Source organism: Pelobates fuscus, chromosome 9 (genome assembly GCF_036172605.1).
Source record: "Pelobates fuscus isolate aPelFus1 chromosome 9, aPelFus1.pri, whole genome shotgun sequence".
Lineage (NCBI taxonomy): Eukaryota > Metazoa > Chordata > Amphibia > Anura > Pelobatidae > Pelobates > Pelobates fuscus.
Genome location: NC_086325.1, coordinates 171,934,760 through 171,954,828, shown reverse-complemented (window position 1 = coordinate 171,954,828; position 20,069 = coordinate 171,934,760). Strand labels below are relative to the sequence as shown.

At 48.1% G+C, this 20,069-nt stretch overlaps 1 protein-coding gene across 3 annotated transcripts; it reads right to left on the bottom strand.

Moving 5' to 3' along the window:
• Positions 1-1,204: 1,204 nt before the first annotated feature.
• On the bottom strand, positions 1,205-20,059 carry OTUD5 (OTU deubiquitinase 5). 3 transcript variants are annotated; one of them, XM_063433158.1, is made up of 9 exons: positions 19,958-20,059; positions 14,915-15,008; positions 12,518-12,582; positions 12,274-12,430; positions 7,074-7,222; positions 5,818-6,003; positions 5,413-5,611; positions 2,737-2,850; positions 1,205-2,643 (listed from the first exon to the last, which is right to left on the bottom strand). In XM_063433158.1, exons 2-9 carry the CDS (start codon positions 14,949-14,951, stop codon positions 2,525-2,527), a joined length of 1,026 nt encoding a protein of 341 aa, XP_063289228.1. In that variant the 5' UTR covers positions 14,952-15,008; positions 19,958-20,059; the 3' UTR covers positions 1,205-2,524. The 3 variants fall into 3 exon arrangements, with proteins under 3 accessions (XP_063289228.1, XP_063289226.1, XP_063289227.1); XM_063433156.1 differs by having other exon boundaries at positions 14,915-15,005; positions 19,958-20,037; XM_063433157.1 differs by lacking the exon at positions 2,737-2,850 and having other exon boundaries at positions 14,915-15,005; positions 19,958-20,037.
• Positions 20,060-20,069: the final 10 nt, after the last annotated feature.

The following is a 20,069-nucleotide window of genomic DNA, read 5'->3' as shown; positions in this document are numbered from 1 at the left end:
AGAACAAGGAGGATATCATTTTAAACAAAGTTAGTTGATTATTAAAGCCTCTACTCGACACCCAAACACAGAGCAATGAGCGCACACACTATACAACCCACAGCAAACATAGTGCAACCCCCAGACATCCATTATACCCCTTATACTTAAACATTAAAACCCCTACACACCCACACAATGCAACCCCAATACACATACATTGCAGCCCTTAACACACACAGAATCTCTACAGCCCTACACTTGCATGCACACACACATACTATGGCACCTAGCACACCTCAAACAGACCTTTACACACAAAGCACACAAGAAAATGCCCTTTACAAACACACCAGCCCTGCCCAAATTCGTTCTATGGTATCCCACCTATGTGTAGTCCAGAGACAAGACACCAACAAATGCAGTGCACGTATGACATTACATTCATTGGCACTGCACAAAACAAACATGTTATTTCACCAATAGGAGATCAGTACAGCAGGGCTCTGCGCATGGGATACGCTGGAGGGGGGTTTCTGGAAATCTTGACCCCTGCATGTCACCATAACAATGCAGTATCCAGAACCACAACATCAGATACTTTTCATTTTACCATGTCGCCCAATTCACCTGTCTGTATAGGTTTGTGATGTCTATTGTGCCTTTTATATATATTTTCCTTGTGTGCGCAGACAATGATTAAGCTGTGTTATTGTCTCGTTATTATACTTGTATGTATAATCCCAAAGGAATGACAATTCATTTTCCCCAGATCACAGATTGCCATTTGGATTTGTGTTCTGTCAAGGCAGAGTTTAGTGAAGCAGATTGTATAATGGACCCTGTTCCTAACACCAGTATAGCACACGTTTACAGACAACTTGTGCCCAAATTCTTTTCTCCAGCGATTAATTGTTGTTTAATCTACGAATGTCCCCATTTACGGTGCAAAACATAGAAATGTACGTAAGAGTGTATTGCAAGCTTAGAGAGAAGGATGAAAAGTCTATGTGTACTATCTGTACAGTATATCCCCCAAGGGCAACCTGTGTGGACCCTCTAGCTCTCACCAAACCTTTTATACATTATGCTGGCTTGAAAGGAAACGCCAGAGACCAGGCTGACAGAAAGCTGCCCCCTTCAAGAAGAACGCTCACAAAGATACCCCTCTCAGAGTACCCAAACAAGTCTTATAGGAGAACAAAGAGGCAAAATAGATTTTTTTTTTTCTTTTAATTCTAAATGCGACTTTTTTTGTACACAGTACATATAATGCCAGAATAGGATGGTGGGTATTTTTAGCGCAATAGCAGGATCTAATAACGTGTATAGCACAGTGCAGCTAGCTGTACATAGTAACTCAGCTTCCGCTCGTCCTGGCTTTGACGGACACATACCAAGTCAGTGACACTTTAATACATTGACTGTATCCTGTAAACACTGGGTGGCATTTCTGTTCTACTTGCCATTAATTGCTGGAGCCCGCACCAGGCGTACACAGCAGGTGGTCTGGCTCATTTGATGAGTTCTTGGATTATAGACAGCACATAGTAAGCCCTCGTTGGTATATTACATCTGTCTCTTCACTTATGCTTATTTAATGGAATGTCCCACTCATTTAGCCACATCAGGGAGATAGAGCCCTACTGCCTTTAAACATTGCCCACTGCTACCAGGATCCTCTCTTTTGTGTCGTCCTTCCCAGAGCAATACGACTGCTCTCCCCATGTGCTTATCAAACACACAGGTGCAGCAACATTCACTCATATAGCAAAACCAGGTGGCACTGGCAGTCAGTTTAATTACAGCGTTCACCATGTAGCATCTCGTCCAGGAAACATGGATCCACACGAAAGTGGCCTCTTCAGAATCATTATTGCCAGAGCTCCTGTGTCCCTAAATCAATGTCTCTGAGGCAGAGCGCATATTGTGACAGTCATGCACCAGTGAAATCAAATGTCCGAGAGCCGAGCTCCCGACATATCACATGATCACCACAGGCAACCTCGCTAATTCCAAGCAGTACCAATAATGCTTCTTTTTTCATTGGGTATTTCCTTCTTAATAAGAAAAGTTATTCCTAAGTGATTGGATCTTCCTCTTAAGATACAAAAAAAAAAAAAAAAAAAAAAAGTTACAAAAGTGGTACACGTGTGGAGAGTCCCAGAACACACCTGCCGACTTAGTCTTTAATTAAAAAACAAATCTCCCCTGTGTACTACGGTCCAAAAGGTAAAGGTGGGGACACAAAGTCAGGCTTTCCCCCGCCAAGGGAACAGGAAGGAGGTTTGGGTTTAAAAAGCACCTATCAGGCAGCATCCCATTCATGGATGAATTTCCTCCGTCGCATGCAGCTATAAAGTCCTCGGTGGGGTAACAGTAAAGTACATTTACACATGTGGAGGTCACAGGAAGAGCATGATACAGAGAGGGAGGGGATGGCAAGCACGGACAGACATAGTGAAGGACAGGAGTTGAGTGCATTGCACAAATAACAGGTTGCCCTAGGCAGGACAGGGAACAGCCAAAATAATTTTCCAGGATATCAGCTGTGGTCGGGGGAGGGTTCTCTGCGTAAGGAAGTTTTCTTCACCGTGTCCAAGTATTCCTGCTGTGATACAGCCAAGACTTTAGCCAGAATTTCATCTTCATCCCAATGAAGTCCTGAGGAAAATAATTATTACTGTTAGAGGCATAAAGGGTCGCCCCCCCCAGTGCCTGACGCAGGCAGACCATGCCATAGTGTCAAACACTCACCAAAAGCTGTGGGAGACATATGTTGCATGATGGCTCTGCACTCCAGGGCCGGGTACAAGGATACAAGGGGTGAGGTGGCTCTGTCACCTCCCGCACATGGCTGGTTGCTGGGGCCTGTGGCAGCAAACAGGCTTAAATGAATGCCCCTCCAACCCTACCATTAACCCACCCCCCCCTACGAGTGCACGGGTCAACCATTCTTCCTCGCTTCCCCCCAACGAGTGCACGGGTCAACCATTCTTCCTTGCTCCCCCCCCCCCCCAACGAGAGTGCATGGGTCAACCATTCTTCCTCGCTCCCCCCCCCCCAACGAGTGCACGGGTCAACCATTCTTCCTCGCTCCCCTCCCCCCCCCCCCCCCAACGAGTGCACGGGTCAACCATTCTTCCTCGCTCCCCCCCCCCTAACGAGTGCATGGGCCAACCATTCCTCCTCTCTCTTCCCCCCCCCCTAACGAGTGCACGGGCCAACCATTCCTCCCCTCCCTAGCGAGTGCACAGGCCAATCATTCCTACCCCTCCCTAACGAGTGCGTGGGCCCACCATTCCTCCTCTCTCTCCCCCCCCCCCCCCCCCCGAGTGCATGGGACAGCCATTCCTCCCCTCCCTAACGAGTGCATGGGCCAGCCATTCCTCCCCTCTCTAACGAGTGCATGTGCCAACCATTCCTCCTCCCTTCTAACGAGTGCATGGGCCAACCATTCCTCCTCTCTCTTCCCCCCCCTAACGAGTGCATGGGCCAACCATTCCTCCTCTCTCCCCCCCCCCCCCCCTAACGAGTGCATGGGCCAACCATTCCTCCCCTCCCTAACGAGTGCATGGGCCAACCATTCCTCCCCTTTCTAACGAGTGCATGGGCCAACCATTCCTCCCCTTTCTAACGAGTGCACGGGCCAACCATTCCTCCCCTTTCTAACGAGTGCACGGGCCAACCATTCCTCCCTTCCCTAACGAGTGCATGGGCCAACCATTCCTCCCTTCCCTAACGAGTGCATGGGCCAACCATTCCTCCCCTCCCTAACGAGTGCATGGGCCAACCATGTGGTGGGACCGCTGCCTGGTCATGAATTGCTGTGTTATATTCTGTGTATTTCCCTGTACATTTCTTATGAATGTGTCTGCTCCCCATTCGGGAGGTTCAACATAAAGAGAATGCATTCCCCTCCCGAACTGAGACCACCCCGACAACTCATTTAGAATGTTGGGTTATAACGTTCGCACCTCTTAACGAGGTGTCAAAACCACAAACCGCAAGGGAATCCTCAGTGAGTGCCTCCCCGGGTGACGGCCCGTTCGTGATACGAACTCCGTCCAGGGGGAGCATTCGTGGATTGCTTCCCACCTCGTTCGGTTCCCAAACGAGGACCTTTGGAATGTTCGCACCAATCAATTAGAATGTTGGCAACTTGCAACATAAGTGTGAAACCGCAAGGGAAGTAATTGATGAGTGCTCCCCTGGGTGGCCGCTGTTGGTATAGATGGGCGGCGCCCGGGGGGGGGGCATTCATGCCCCGAAAGGAGATGCTTCCCTTGCCTGGTTTTACCCAGGGACACCGTGAATGGAGGCTGCTCGTGGCAGTCACATTTCTGGCGGTCCCTGAGATTGGTGGGGACAATGATGGTTTGGTGGGCTGTGACTGGGAGTCCAGGAGGCAGAAAGCTTTCCCGTGCTGGGGCTGCCAGGATAAAGACCCCCTGTCCCCGGAGGTGGGAAACCCTGAGGGATGGGTGGCGGGAACAGGGGACAAAGGGACTGGAGTTCCGTTTCCGTCAGGAGACCCCTGGAAGGTGGAGGGCCCTGGGAGGGGACACTGAGTGACGGTAATAGAGGACAAAGGGACTGGGAGGCGACCCCCTGGGAGGGGACATGGGAGGGGACATGGTCTTTCTGGGTGATCCACCCCTTGCATGGGGAAAAGTACAAAGACGCATGTGGCCAATAAAGTAGTTGTTGTACCCCCAGGACAGTGTGTCGTCCGGTTACTGGGTGGGAATTGGGTCTTTCTGTATTTTAACAGACTCCCTTCTAGGTAGGGACGTGGCTCAGCAAGCCATTCCTCCGCTCTCTAACAAGTGCATGGGCTCATTCCTCCTCCTCTGCCAACAAGTGCATGGGCTAACTATTCTCCCCCCCCCCCCCCCTCGTTTAAAGAGTGCATGGGCCAACCCTTCTACTCCCTCATCCCAATGGGTGCATGGGCCAAACCACTCCTCCCCATCATCTGAACAAGTGCATGGGACAACCATTCTACCCCCTTCTCTCCTTCTTACCCAATGCAGAGCTAATCATTCCTCTCTCCTGCTTTCCCAATGCAGAGCTAATCAATCCTCTCCTTCTTACCCAATGCGGAGCGAATTATCTATTGTGGGGCTAATTAATATTCCATCCAGCCCCTAACGCAGGGCTAATAATACGCTCCCTCTATGCCTACAGAGCAATGCGATCAGTTCTTGCTGTAATATTTAGCCAATTAGAAGTATTTAATTATAATTTAACATATCTGTATCATTGAGCCTAATAACACACATCATATCTTAAACACAACCCACTCTACACCAACACCCCGCAATTTAAAGCCCTGTCTCTTATTAATTCCTATTCATGAGGGGTTTTGACAACATTTATTAAAAGCACCCGGACTGAGGTCCCGGAAAGGGAACATGGTGGCAGTGTTACCTGGCGCACAGGGAGAGGGAGGCTTGGCTAATACTAGGGTCCCTGGGGAAGGAGGCTTCACACTGTGTTCTCCATGGATGTCCGGATGCTCTGGGGACCCTGCGGTACTCCGCTGCCTTGGTGAGCGACTGCTCCATTCCTCAGGTCCACTTGATGCCGCTGCTGTGGCCGAACTGCACGTGGCACTTGCTTTACGAGGCTGTAGGACGGAAGAAGAAAGATCAGTGACAGAATAAAGCAGGGGAAGCCGAAAAATGCAGCTTTTTTTTTTTTTTTTTTTAACAGGACTAAGCAGCGGATTAAGTTATTAATTCAGGCCAGGACTGCTTCCCTGAGGGTACAATGTTTTAACCCAGGTTCTTTCAGGGGGTTAAACTAATGTCAGGAAGAGATATTGCTCATCACCTGTCTTGCTTGCTTCTCTTGGTCCCTTAACCACTGTAGATAGGACTCCCGTGCTACTTGTTCTTCAATGGCTTCATTCGTAGCCTCCCAGTCTGTAGCCCTTTTCTTGTCTTCTAACATCTGCTGCTCAATCCAGGATTCCTCAGAGGTTCTGATGGCATTTTTCATCAGTGACTGCTCAGCATACTGCAGACAAACAGCAAATACAACAAACACTGAGATGCAGCATGTGCCCATATACAGGCAATGAAGCACTATACAGAGTGGGGCATCATTATACTACATGATTTAGCATTAAAGTAACACTCTAGGCACTTAAACTGCTTTAGCATAATGGAGGGCTTTTGGTGCATAGGCCATGCCTTGCAGTCTCACTGCTCAATTCACTGCCATTTAGGAGTTATATCACTTTGTTTATGCAGCCCTAGTCATCCCCGCCCCGCCGCCCCCCCCCCCCCCCCATGCCTGCGACTTACACAGCCTTCCTAAACACTTCCTGTTAAGAGTGATCTAATGTTTACAGTTCCTTTTTGTGCAGTCAATTTAATTTAAAATTTTGTATCTATTGCGCTGATTAAAGCCTGCTATACCCTTCGGGATCCTCCTGTGTGTGATTAAAGTTCAATTAACAGAGCAGGAGATACAAACTTCTAAAATAAATACATTGTGTTAAACTATTTTATGTGTTTACTCTCAGAGTGAGAGACAAGGGAGGTGTGACTAGGGCTGCATTAACAAAGTGATTTAACTCCTAAATGGCAGAGAATAGAGCAGTGAGATTGCAGGGGTATGATCTATACACCAAAACTGTTTTATTAAGCTAAAGTTGTTCTGGTGCTAAGTGCGCCACTTTAAGCAGCTAGGCGAGAATAGATTGTGAATAGGTTTAAGTGCAGCTGATACAGTACCCCCCAAATGTTTGAATATGTACCCCATACCATACTTATTAATAACTTGGGTGCGTGCTCTTCATGAATGAGCATGTCATGCAGAAGCAAGGGCTTTCATTTACAAAGAAACTAGTGAGAAAAATGTTCCAGAGCAACCACCACATTATTTGCACATGTGGAACACGGTCATGTGGAATTCAAATGTAAACTCTGGAGGAATTATGCAGCTAAGCTCTCAGTTTGGCTACTTTTGCCTCAAATTTGAGATGTCACTTTGAATTCACTATGAAATGTCACTTGAGTGGGTAACCCTGTGTATTTCTCAATGAGCCTAGGCTTAGCACCATGGTAGTCACCAGCACTTACCCCGGGTTTGAAAGACGGCAGCCCCAGGCCTACGCCTATTGTGGCCTTGTTGGGGTTCACAACAGAGTTGTAGTGGATATTCCGGTGATAGCTCACTCTGATTGGCTCATCTTCATTCTTCTGGATGCCATGAAATGTGTTGATTGGTTCTAGAAAAAGACACACACCAATTACATGCCAAGAAACTAGTCGCATGCTGCCCTCCGGACAAGACGTGAACTGCACAAGTATACAGTATAGGCTATACATGATCTGCTCAGTGCCCGCTATATAGTATATCATTAATAGTTAGTTATTTATTCAGATTTTCTCATACATATCTATGCCCACACTAAAGATAATTTTTATTAAATCAGCTCTGTCACCTAATCTGTTGCTCGATATCTCCCTGTGTCTGAAATCGCGTTTTATTTTCCCTAAACTTTCTAGTTTGAATAACATTTGTAAAGAAGAGTCAGGAATACCTTTACATTATGTTCATTTATAACTGTGATAACGGGTGGAGCTTACACCAAGGATCAGTTTCAATTACCAATTACATTTACCCACAATCCATCAGTAAAATGAATCGAGGTATTGCGATCCAGAATAAAAGTGGAAAAGATAATAGTTTTAAAAGCAATTTTACCGTTTTATTTCACCTATTTAGGAATTAAAGGAACACTGCAAACACCATATCCATGAGATCATGCTGTAAGTCAAGCATGTCAAAATCACAGCCCACAATGAATATTTTTGTGGCCCGGCGAGCCGCAAGTTTGAGACATGCTTATTAAGGCAGAGTAGGCACCTGCTCTCACCACATTGGAGGTGCCTACGCTGCTAAAATTTACCCAGTACCGGCCGGAGGGGATGTCCCTGGCGGCAGCGAGAAAGCTCAGTCTTCCTGCTCCTCACTGTGCACGCACCCTCTGTAGTGATGCCGGGTGCCAGAATATGATGTCATTCCGGCACCCGGCATTACTAAACTGCGCATGAGGAAGCAGGAAGACTGAGCTCCCAAGAGAAGATCCCCAACTGGACCCCATGGAGAGGCCCCACACCAGCACCCAAAGGTAGGGAGCAATAAGGAAAATGATGTCCGTGAGTGCGTGCGTGCGTCTGTCAGTGAATGCGTCTATTAGAGAGTGAGTGTGTGTGTCTGTGTCAGTGTTGCGACGGCCACGGTTGGACAGTGGAGGACCTGGAGGTACACCGAGGCACGCAACGCCAAGTCACATTCAGACGGGACATCAATGTGCTCCACTTTCACATGGTTTCAAGAAGCAGGAAGAACGGCTTTGGCACAGGGTGCGGACTGCGCCATTGGGGGTATACCAGAAGCTGGACTCCAGATTTGCATACTTGCAGCGGCAATGTGAGTGAAGTCTGCTTGTTGGCTAATATTGTTTTTTTTTTTAAAACAAAGGCCGGAGTTTAGTGTGGGGGGGGGGGGATTGTATTGGGAATTAGTATAGAGGGGGGGATTGGGATTTAGTGCAGAAGAGGGCCGTGAAGAACTAGTACTAAACCGTTTGACTACTTATTATGGCGCTTGGACTGTTCCTTTAAACCACTGTTTTTGCAGCCTTAACCACACCTCCCCTTGCAGTAATTTGAATAGCCTTCCTACAAGATTCCTGAAAAAGAGATTACATTTTAAACATCCTTTATTGCAGTCTAATTTAAAATTTATCACCAGCTCTGTTAACTGCTAGAGCTTGCAGTAGCCTCCAGTGTGTGATTAAAGTTCAATCAATAGAGCCAGAGAAAACTTCTAAAGTAAATACACTGTGCTGTAAGACCTGATTGAAAATTAAACCATATTTTAAATGCAAATTGTGAGTCACAGCCAAGGGAGGTGTGACAAGGGCTTCACAAACAGAAACAATGATTTAACTACTAAATGGCAGAGAATCGAGCAGTGAGACTGTAGGGGCATGATCTATACAACAAAACTGCTTCATTAAGATAAAGTTGTTTTGATGCTTAGAATCCATTTGGAACTCGTATTTAGTAAATAGCCCTGTATATCATCCAATCTTTCCTTGAATGATTGAGTAGACAGTATGACATTCTAATCACATCAGACAAGCGGATTCTAAAGTTTATCACAGGTTACACAATAGATTTATACACCACGGTTTCATTTGTCCTTAGAGAGTAGCTGATAAACTAAACGGTCAAAGAATAAGGAAAGGTACAATTATGCAAGTTGCAAGGACACGAGAAGGCTTTTAAAGCCATTTATTTCCAGTAAGACCCAGTTCTAAATTCCTTCATTAGATGGCAGAAATCCAACGTGTACTATGTGTATTCTTGGTGATTCGGATAGATCTATGGCATCAGTTTGGGGAAAGCCTAAACTTTCCAACACAGCCACAGATAGTATCGGCAGTTACTTGACAGATTACTGCCATAGGGAGACAGACAAGATAATATTTGAGGAAATATTGAAACTCTGGGGCCCCTTGAAGATCGACCTCTTTTTATCGAATCTGAACTGTTAAATACTAAATGTTTTCAGCTGGACGCCAGATCCCAAATTTATGAAAGTAGGTCCAAAGGACCGAAATGATGCTGCAAGTAACACAGAAAATGTACTTGTTTTGAGAATCCTTCTTGATCATCACAATCAAGAATAACCCTTCAATTACAAACAATTTGCAAAATACCACCACCAGAATTAGAGTAGTTTCGGTTTCCTGGAAAATAATGGCTAAAGAACGCATGAATGTCACTAAAGTGTCTATTATTATTTATATAGTGCCATCAGATTCCGTAGCGCTGTACAATGGGTCTATCACCTGAGAATTAGCTTTCTCCTATTGTTTCCTCTTCTTTTCCAAAACCTGTTCTGTGTTTCTTCATTTCTGATCTTTGTCTCTTAAACAAAGCAAAGTAGGGAGTGTTTGTACAATGCACAACATACACTTGACAATTTTGCAAAGCGTGTAGTTTAAGACAAGCTTCACTTCTTTTGTCAAGATTGTCAAGCAGAGAAAAAAAAACAGTGACAGAAACCCGGTAACTGGGCGTGCAGGGCAGCGCGTGCCGGTAACTGGGCGTGCAGGGCAGCGCGTGCCGGTAACTGGGCGTGCAGGGCAGCGCGTGCCGGTAACTGGGCGTGCAGGGCAGCGCGTGCCGGTAACTGGGCGTGCAGGGCAGCGCGTGCCGGTAACTGGGCGTGCAGGGCAGCGCGTGCCGGTAACTGGGCGTGCGGGGCAGCGCGTGCCGGTAACTGGGCGTGCGGGGCAGCGCGTGCCGGTAACTGGGCGTGCGGGGCAGCGCGTGCCGGTAACTGGGCGTGCGGGGCAGCGCGTGCCGGTAACTGGGCATGCGGGGCAGCGCGTGCCGGTAACTGGGCGTGCAGGGCAGCGCGTGCCGGTAACTGGGCGTGCAGGGCAGCGCGTGCCGGTAACTGGGCGTGCAGGGCAGCGCGTGCCGGTAACTGGGCGTGCAGGGCAGCGCGTGCCGGTAACTGGGCGTGCAGGGCAGCGCGTGCCGGTAACTGGGCGTGCAGGGCAGCGCGTGCCGGTAACTGGGCGTGCAGGGCAGCGCGTGCCGGTAACTGTGTTTTTTTATTTTTTGTATCAATTGATGAATAATCCTGACAGCAGAATATATTCCAGGCCTGTAGAATGTAGTAGCAGATTGGAATCTTAGATATTTAATGGATTGGAGCAAATGGATGTTAATTGTCAAGTTTTCAGGAAATCTTGAAGCCAAGGGGACCTCTAGAGATAGACTCCTTTGGTGCCCAGATCCAAAGGTGATAGCTTTGGATATGTTTCTACAAGACTGTTCAGGGAATGATGCTTTCCCTCTGTTTGTCAAGATACCAAGAGTGTTATCTCAGATCAGATCCCACAAGGTGACACTAATCCTTGTCACACAGTTTTGGTGACACCACCGTAGTTTTAGAAACTGGTGGAATTTAGCATTAATTATCTGAGGTGGTTACTGAATTGGGGGTCACATCTTAAAGGATCCACAAAGAAACGGTCATCCTGTAATATTTAACAGCCAAACAGAAAATATTTAGCAATTCACTATTTTCAGAGTTGGCTTAAAATATCCTTTTCGGAATCTTGGGCATCCGGAACCAGAGTCAATTACAGAACCGCTTGGAAATTGTGGTCTGGTGGGTGCATGGAACGATCTGGATGCCTTACATGCCAAAATGTAACAATTTCTTGTCCAGTTGCTACGGAGATGGAAAATGTTACAGGAATATTAATGTTTATAGACCTGCTATTTTGGCAAATCATAAGTTTATTGTTAGTTTGCTAGTTTGCTGATGGATGAAAGGAATTCGGATGAAGAGAACTCCACAACCTAAATATCGTTATACTTCCAAACGTTTATCTAGCTTTCTGTATGAAACCTGGGACGATAATGAAAATCTGACATTAAAACGTTCAACATGTTTGCGTTTGGTTTCAGAACATGGAGAATATCAGATGATATCAGCTGTTACCACTAGACATTTTACTATGAAAATTCCTTCAATCTAAACAAACGAAAGCAACGATTCAAGCGGTTTCTTACCCAAGATTTCCAGATGAACTAAAGTGTGTGAATGTCAGTTATTTAAACATTTTTCACAATTCCTGATTTCTTCCTGTAGCTTCCAATACTAACTAGGATGGCTAATGATGTCATGTGGTTAGCAGGCACGGAAGTTATCCAGCCAGGTGGAAGGTTGAGTGATATGGGAAAGCATTGGATTTGTTTTAATTCCTTATTCCTAGTTTTCAGTTTCATACATACTAAGTGTGTGTAAAACAAGAAAAGTCACGAAAACAAAACAGAATGGTTGGCAGTGACCGTGTTTTGACATCCTGTGAAAATATTCATAGAACTGTCATCGTTCTGCAATACATTAGGATCATGACATAAATGGGCACGGTGAGTGTCGCACAAGCATTAAGCCATCCTTATAGAAAAGAACGGATTCAATGCTTTCCTATAGGGTGTATGAAGACGCTAGGTGTGAGAAAGTCCTGCGTCGTTGCAGGAAGCGCCTCTGGTAGACAGCCAGCAGAGACAGTCTTAACCCTGCAATCTAAACATTGCAATTTCTCTGAAACTGGGACACAGCACCCAGACCACTTTAATGACATGCCTGGGTGACTATAGTGTCCCTTTAAGCTGTATACCAAACACACACCCACCCAGAATAACAGCGTCAGGGCCAGTTCTGACACAGTAAATGTACCTGTTCCATACTGATAGACCTCCACAGGCCGGTTATACATCTCTGCCATTGCTTGCATCTCAATGTGGTTGCCATGACAGTTGTTTTTTCGCTTCCGGTTGATGTATGTTGTAAAATCTTCTGTCACATAGTTTGAAAAGTAGTCAGCATTCTTCATCTGACAGCCAGAGACACACGACAATAAATACAAAGGAAAAGATGCAGGAGGAACCATTACATAATGAACATGGCCATGACGTCTTACCAGATAATCCATACAGTGTTTCCGGACCACCTCGTGCATGTCCTGGTCGCCGTACACTTGGTCAGCTGTAAAGAGAAATAAAGCACAAATTAACAGACACACAAGAACAGCTATTCACTGCCAGAGACCCCCTGCACACAGTGAGCACTATAGGTACAATGCTCACAGCAGGAAGGAACGAGCCATCTACGATTAATTCAAGATTCCCATTACAGGACATTCACTCTAACAAGAGCCAATTGCCCATGCCTGATTGGCATTAGTGACTGAATGCAGTGAGAGTTAGTGGCAGATAATATTAATAAGTGCTATGGAATCTGTTAGCACTATACAAATGAAAATACTAATACACATAGAGTATTGGAAGGGGGGGTATACTGTACAGCTAATACACACAGAGCCATGGAAGGTTATACTGTATACTGTACAGATAACACACAGAGCCATGGGGGGCAGGGGGGATATACTGTACAGATAATACACACAGAGCCATGGGGGGGGGGGGGGGAGGTGGAGAATACTGTACAGATAATAAACACAGAGCCATTGGGGAGAGGGGTATACTGTACAGATAATACACACAGAGCCATGGGGGAGGGGGGATATACTGTACAGATAATACACACAGAGCCATGGGGAGGGGGGATATACTGTACAAATAATACACACAGAGGCATTGGGGAGGGGGGTATACTGTACAGATAATACACACAGAGCCATGGGGAGGGGGGATATACTATACAGATAATACACACAGAGGCATTGGGGTGGGGGGATATACTGTACAGATAATACACACAGAGCCATGGGGTGGGGGGGGGGGGAATATACTGTACAGATAATACACAACGAGCCATGGGGAGGGGGGGATATACTGTACAGATAATACACACAGAGGCATTGGGGAGGGGGGATATACTGTACAGATAATGCACCGAAATTACAATTCTGGGCCGAAACAGAAAATTCAGGATGCCCTTGGCCAAAAACTGAAACCAAAAATGACTTTTTCCCTATAATTTTATTAATAATAGACTTTTTAATGAATTTAATTAATCTAATATGAACCCTCCCCTTCTATTTTAGTGGTCCCCCCATGCTTAATGTTCCTCTCTTCCCCCTCTAGTGTTCTTTTCTCCCCCCCAACATGCCCCATAGTATTCTTTCCCCCCCCCCCAACATGTCCCACAGTATTCTTTTCTCCCCCCCAACATGTCCCATAGTATTCTTTTCTCCCCCCCCCAACATGTCCCATAGTGTTCTTTTCTCCCCCAACATGTCCCATAGTGTTCTTTTCTCCCCCCAACATGTCCCATAGTGTTCTTTTCTCCCCCCCTAACATGTCCCATAGTGTTATTTTCTCCCCCCCCAACATGTCCCATAGTGTTCTTTTCTCCCCCCCAACATGTCCCATAGTGTTCTTTTCTCCCCCCCCCAACATGTCCCATAGTGTTCTTTTCTCCCCCCAACATGTCCCATAGTGTTCTTTTCTCCCCCCCCAACATGTCCCATAGTGTTCTTTTCTCCCCCCAACATGCCCCATAGTATTCTTTCCCCCCCCCCAACATGTCCCATAGTATTCTTTTCTCCCCCCCAACATGTCCCATAGTATTCTTTTCTCCCCCCCCCAACATGTCCCATAGTGTTCTTTTCTCCCCCCAACATGTCCCATAGTGTTCTTTTCTCCCCCCAACATGTCCCATAGTGTTCTTTTCTCCCCCCAACATGTCCCATAGTGTTCTTTTCTCCCCCCCCTAACATGTCCCATAGTGTTATTTTCTCCCCCCCAACATGTCCCATAGTGTTATTTTCTCCCCCCCAACATGTCCCATAGTGTTATTTTCTCCCCCCCCAACATGTCCATAGTGTTCTTTTCTCCCCCCCCCAACATGTCCCATAGTGTTCTTTCTCCCCCCCCCCAACATGTCCCATAGTGTTCTTTTCTCCCCCCCCCCAACATGTCCCATAGTGTTCTTTTCTCCCCCCCAACATGTCCCATAGTGTTCTTTTCTGGGGGGGGGAGGAATACTGTACAGATAATACACACAGAGCCATGGGGGGTATACTGTACAGATGATACACACAGAGCCAGGGGGGGGTATACCGTGCAGATAATACACACAGAGCCAGGGGAGGTATACTGTACAGATAATATACACAGAGCCAGGGGGGGTATACTGTACAGATAATATACACAGAGCCAGGGGGGGTATACTGTACAGATAATACACACAAAGCCGGGGGGATATACTGTACTGATAATACACACAGAGCCGGGGGGTATACTGTACAGATAATACACACAGAGCCGGGGGGGGGGAGGGATATACTGTACAGATAATACACACAGAGCGATGGGGGGGGGATATACTGTACAGATAATACACACAAACCCACCAACAGCTCTGAACAGACAGGCTCCATCTTCCTTCATCTGTTTGATGATAAATCCCTTCTTCTCTTGCAAGGCCTTCTCAAACCAGTGTTCCTGCTGGGAGAAAGGTAACATCAGACTACAGGTCACCACGCTCCGGCCCCCAACACGGCTCACATTGTGCCCCCACCGGTGTGCTAGAATGAATGCTAGTATAATATTGCATACCAAGAGACAATGCTGCACGAGTGGAGGGGTATAAATTAAAGGACTCGGGGATAGGTGGGCTGTAAAATAGAGGACTCGGGGATGAGAGGCTGAGTGTGACAAAATTGTGCAAGAAAGGTATGTTGTTCTGGTGCCTCTGGGGTGTTCCCCCATATCTAATGACAGCCCCTTATTCCCCAGATCTAATGACAGCCCCTTCTTCCCCCAGATCTAATGACAGCCCCTTCTTCCCCCAGATCTAATGACAGCCCCTTCTTCCCCCAGATCTAATGACAGCCCCTTCTTCCCCCAGATCTAATGACAGCCCCTTCTTCCCCCAGATCTAATGACAGCCCCTTCTCCCCCCAGATCTAATGACAGGCGACAGTCCCCCCTCCCCCCATATCTAATGACAGGCGACAGTCCCCCCTCCCATCTAATGACAGGCGACAGGCCCCCACCCCACACCTAATGACAGGCCCCCATCCCACCCCACACCTAATGACAGGCCCCCACCCCACGCCTAATGACAGGTGACAGGCCCCCACCCTACGCCTAATGACAGGTGACAGGCCCCCACCCCACGCCTAATGACAGGTGACAGGCCCCCACCCCACGCCTAATGACAGGTGACAGGCCCCCACCCCACGCCTAATGACAGGTGACAGGCCCCCACCCCACGCCTAATGACAGGTGACAGGCCCCCACCCCACGCCTAATGACAGGTGACAGGCCCCCACCCCACGCCTAATGACAGGTGACAGGCTCCCACCCCACGCCTAATGACAGGTGACAGGCCCCCACCCCACGCCTAATGACAGGTGACAGGCCCCCACCCCACGCCTAATGACAGGTGACAGGCCCCACCCCACGCCTAATGACAGGTGACAGGCCCCCACCCCACGCCTAATGACAGGTGACAGCCCCCCCCCCCACGCCTAATGACAGCCCCCCCCCACGCCTAATGACAGGTGACAGCCCCCCCCCCCACATCTAATGACAGGTGACAGGCCCCCACCCCACACCTAATGACAGGTGACAGGCCCCCACCCCACACCTAATGACAGGTGACAGGCCCCCACCCCACACCTAATGACAGGTGACAGGCCCCCACCCCACACCTAATGACAGGTGACAGGCCCCCACCCCCCCCTATAATAATAACACCCCCCTCTCTCCCCCCCCCTATAATAATAACACCCCCCTCTCTCCCCCCCTATAATAATAACACCCCCCTCTCTCCCCCTATAATAATAACACCCCCCTCTCTCCCCCCCTATAATAATAACACCCCCTCTCTCCCCCCCTATAATAATAACACCCCCCTCTCTCCCCCCCTATAATAATAACAACACCCCCCTCTCTCCCCCCTATAATAATAACACCCCCTCTCTCCCCCCTATAATAATAACACTCCCTCTCTCCCCCCTATAATAATAACACCCCCTCTCTCTCTCCCCCCTATAATAATAACACCCCCCTCTCTCTCCCACCCTATAATAATAACACCCCCTCTCTCCCCCCTATAATAATAACACCCCCTCTCTCTCCCCCCTATAATAATAACACCCCCTCTCTCTCCCCCTAATAATAATAACACCCCCTCTCTCCCCCCTATAATAATAACACCCCTCTCTCCCCCCCCTATAATAATAACACCCCTCTCTCCCCCCCTATAATAATAACACCCCCCTCCTCTCCCCCCTATAATAATAACACCCCCCTCTCTCTCCCCCCCTATAATAATAACACCCCCTCTCTCCCCCCTATAATAATAACACCCCCCTCTCTCCCCCCCCTATAATAATAACACCCCCCTCTCTCCCCCCCTATAATAATAACACCCCCCCTCTCTCCCCCCTATAATAATAACACCCCCCTCTCTCCCCCCCTATAATAATAACACCCCCCTCTCTCCCCCCTATAATAATAACACCCCCCCTCTAATAATAACACCCCCCTCTAATAATAACACCCCCCTCTCCCCCCTATAATAATAACACCCCCCTCTCTCCCCCCTATAATAATAACACCCCCCCTCTCTCCCCCTATAATAATAACACCCCCCCTCTTTCCCCCCTATAATAATAACACCCCCCCTCTCTCCCCCCTATAATAATAACACCCCCCTCTCTCCCCCCCTATAATAATAACACCCCCCTCTCTCCCCCCTATAATAATAACACCCCCCCTCTCTCCCCCCTATAATAATAACACCCCCCTCTCTCCCCCCTATAATAATAACACCCCCCTCTCTCCCCCTATAATAATAACACCCCCCTCTCTCCCCCCTATAATAATAACACCCCCCTCTCCCCCCCTATAATAATAACACCCCCCTCTCTCCCCCCTATAATAATAACAACCCCCCTCTCTCCCCCTATAATAATAACACCCCCCTCTCTCTCCCCCTATAATAATAACACCCCCCCTCTCTCCCCCCTATAATAATAACACCCCCCTCTCTCCCCCCTATAATAATAACACACCCCTCTCTCCCCCCTATAATAATAACACCCCCCTCTCTCCCCCCTATAATAATAACACCCCCCCTCTCTCCCCCCTATAATAATAACACCCCCTCTCTCCCCCCTATAATAATAACACCCCCCTCTCTCCCCCCTATAATAATAACACCCCCCTCTCTCCCCCCTATAATAATAACACCCCCCTCTCTCCCCCCTATAATAATAACACCCCCCTCTCTCCCCCCTATAATAATAACACCCCCCCTCTCTCCCCCCTATAATAATAACACCCCCCTCTCTCCCCCCTATAATAATAACACCCCCTCTCTCCCCCCTATAATAATAACACCCCCCTCTCTCCCCCCTATAATAATAACACCCCCTCTCTCCCCCCTATAATAATAATAACACCCCCCTCTCTCCCCCCTATAATAATAACACCCCCCCTCTCTCCCCCCTATAATAATAACACCCCCTCTCTCCCCCCTATAATAATAACACCCCCCTCTCTCCCCCCTATAATAATAACACCCCCCCTCTCTCCCCCCTATAATAATAACACCCCCCTCTCTCCCCCCTATAATAATAACACCCCCCTCTCTCCCCCCTATAATAATAACACCCCCCCTCTCTCCCCCCTATAATAATAACACCCCCTCTCTCCCCCCTATAATAATAACACCCCCCCTCTCTCCCCCCTATAATAATAACACCCCCCTCTCTCCCCCCTATAATAATAACACCCCCCCTCTCTCCCCCCTATAATAATAACACCCCCCCTCTCTCCCCCCTATAATAATAACACCCCCCTCTCTCCCCCCTATAATAATAACACCCCCTCTCTCCCCCCTATAATAATAACACCCCCCTCTCTCCCCCCCTATAATAATAACACCCCCCTCTCTCCCCCCCTATAATAATAACACCCCCCTCTCTCCCCCCCTATAATAATAACACCCCCCTCTCTCCCCCCTATAATAATAACACCCCCTCTCTCCCCCCTATAATAATAACACCCCCCTCTCTCCCCCCTATAATAACACCCCCTCTCTCCCCCCTATAATAATAACACCCCCTCTCTCCCCCCTATAATAATAACACCCCCCTCTCTCCCCCTATAATAATAACACCCCCTCTCTCCCCCTATAATAATAACACCCCCTCTCTCCCCCCTATAATAATAACACCCCCTCTCTCCCCCCTATAATAATAACACCCCCCCTCTCTCCCCCCTATAATAATAACACCCCCCTCTCTCCCCCCTATAATAATAACACCCCCCTCTCTCCCCCCTATAATAATAACACCCCCCTCTCTCCCCCCTATAATAATAACACCCCCCTCTCTCCCCCCTATAATAATAACACCCCCCCTCTCTCCCCCCCTATAATAATAACACCCCCCTCTCTCCCCCCTATAATAATAACACCCCCCTCTCTCCCCCCTATAATAATAACACCCCCCTCTCTCCCCCCTATAATAATAACACCCCCTCTCTCCCCCCTATAATAATAACACCCCCCCTCTCTCCCCCCTATAATAATAACACCCCCTCTCTCCCCCCTATAATAATAACACCCCCCCTCTCTCCCCCCTATAATAATAACACCCCCTCTCTCCCCCCTATAATAATAACTCCCCCCTCTCTCCCCCCTATAATAATAACACCCCCCTCTCTCTCCCCCCTATAATAATAACACCCCCCTCTCTCCCCCCTATAATAATAACACCCCCCTCTCTCCCCCCTATAATAATAACACCCCCCTCTCTCCCCCCTATAATAATAACACCCCCCCTCTCCCCCCTATAATAATAACACCCCCCTCTCTCCCCCCTATAATAATAACACCCCCCTCTCTCCCCCCTATAATAATAACACCCCCCTCTCTCCCCCCCTATAATAATAACACCCCCCTCTCTCCCCCCTATAATAATAACACCCCCCTCTCTCCCCCTATAATAATAACACCCCCTCTCTCTCCCCCTATAATAATAACACCCCCCTCTCTCCCCCCTATAATAATAACACCCCCCTCTCTCCCCCCTATAATAATAACACCCCCCTCTCTCCCCCTATAATAATAACAACCCCCTCTCTCTCCCCCTATAATAATAACACCCCCCTATAATAATAACACCCCCTCTCTCTCCCCCTATAATAATAACACCCCCTCTCTCTCCCCCTATAATAATAACACCCCCCCTCTCCCCCCTATATAATAACCCCCCTATAATAATAACACCCCCCTCTCTCCCCCCTATAATAATAACACCCCCCTCTCCCCCTATAATAATAACACCCCCCTCCCCCATAATCACCCCCTCTCTCCCCTATAATAATAACACCCCCCCTCCCCCCAGTCGGTGTCCGGCCCCCGGGGGCCCGCTAACCTGCTCGGCCGTGTCGGGGTCGGTCTGGGTGCGGAATGCCGTCTCATACTCGTCCTCGCTGTTGTTTCCGGCTCCCTCCTCCCGGTCTGGGCTGCTCCCGGCCCCCCCCCGG

What these genes read in the sequence shown, in the direction of transcription:
- OTUD5 (XM_063433158.1), bottom strand. Translation starts at nt 14,951, where the DNA reads ATGAAGGAAGATGGAGCCTGTCTGTTCAGAGCTGTTG. An exon ending in GGTCTATCAGTATGGAACAG is followed by an intron (nt 7,223 to 12,273) that starts GTACATTTACTG and finishes GTCTTTTTCTAG; the next exon opens with AACCAATCAACACATTTCAT. An exon ending in TCCCTCTCCCTGTGCGCCAG is followed by an intron (nt 2,851 to 5,412) that starts GTAACACTGCCA and finishes TTGCTGCCACAG; the next exon opens with GCCCCAGCAACCAGCCATGT.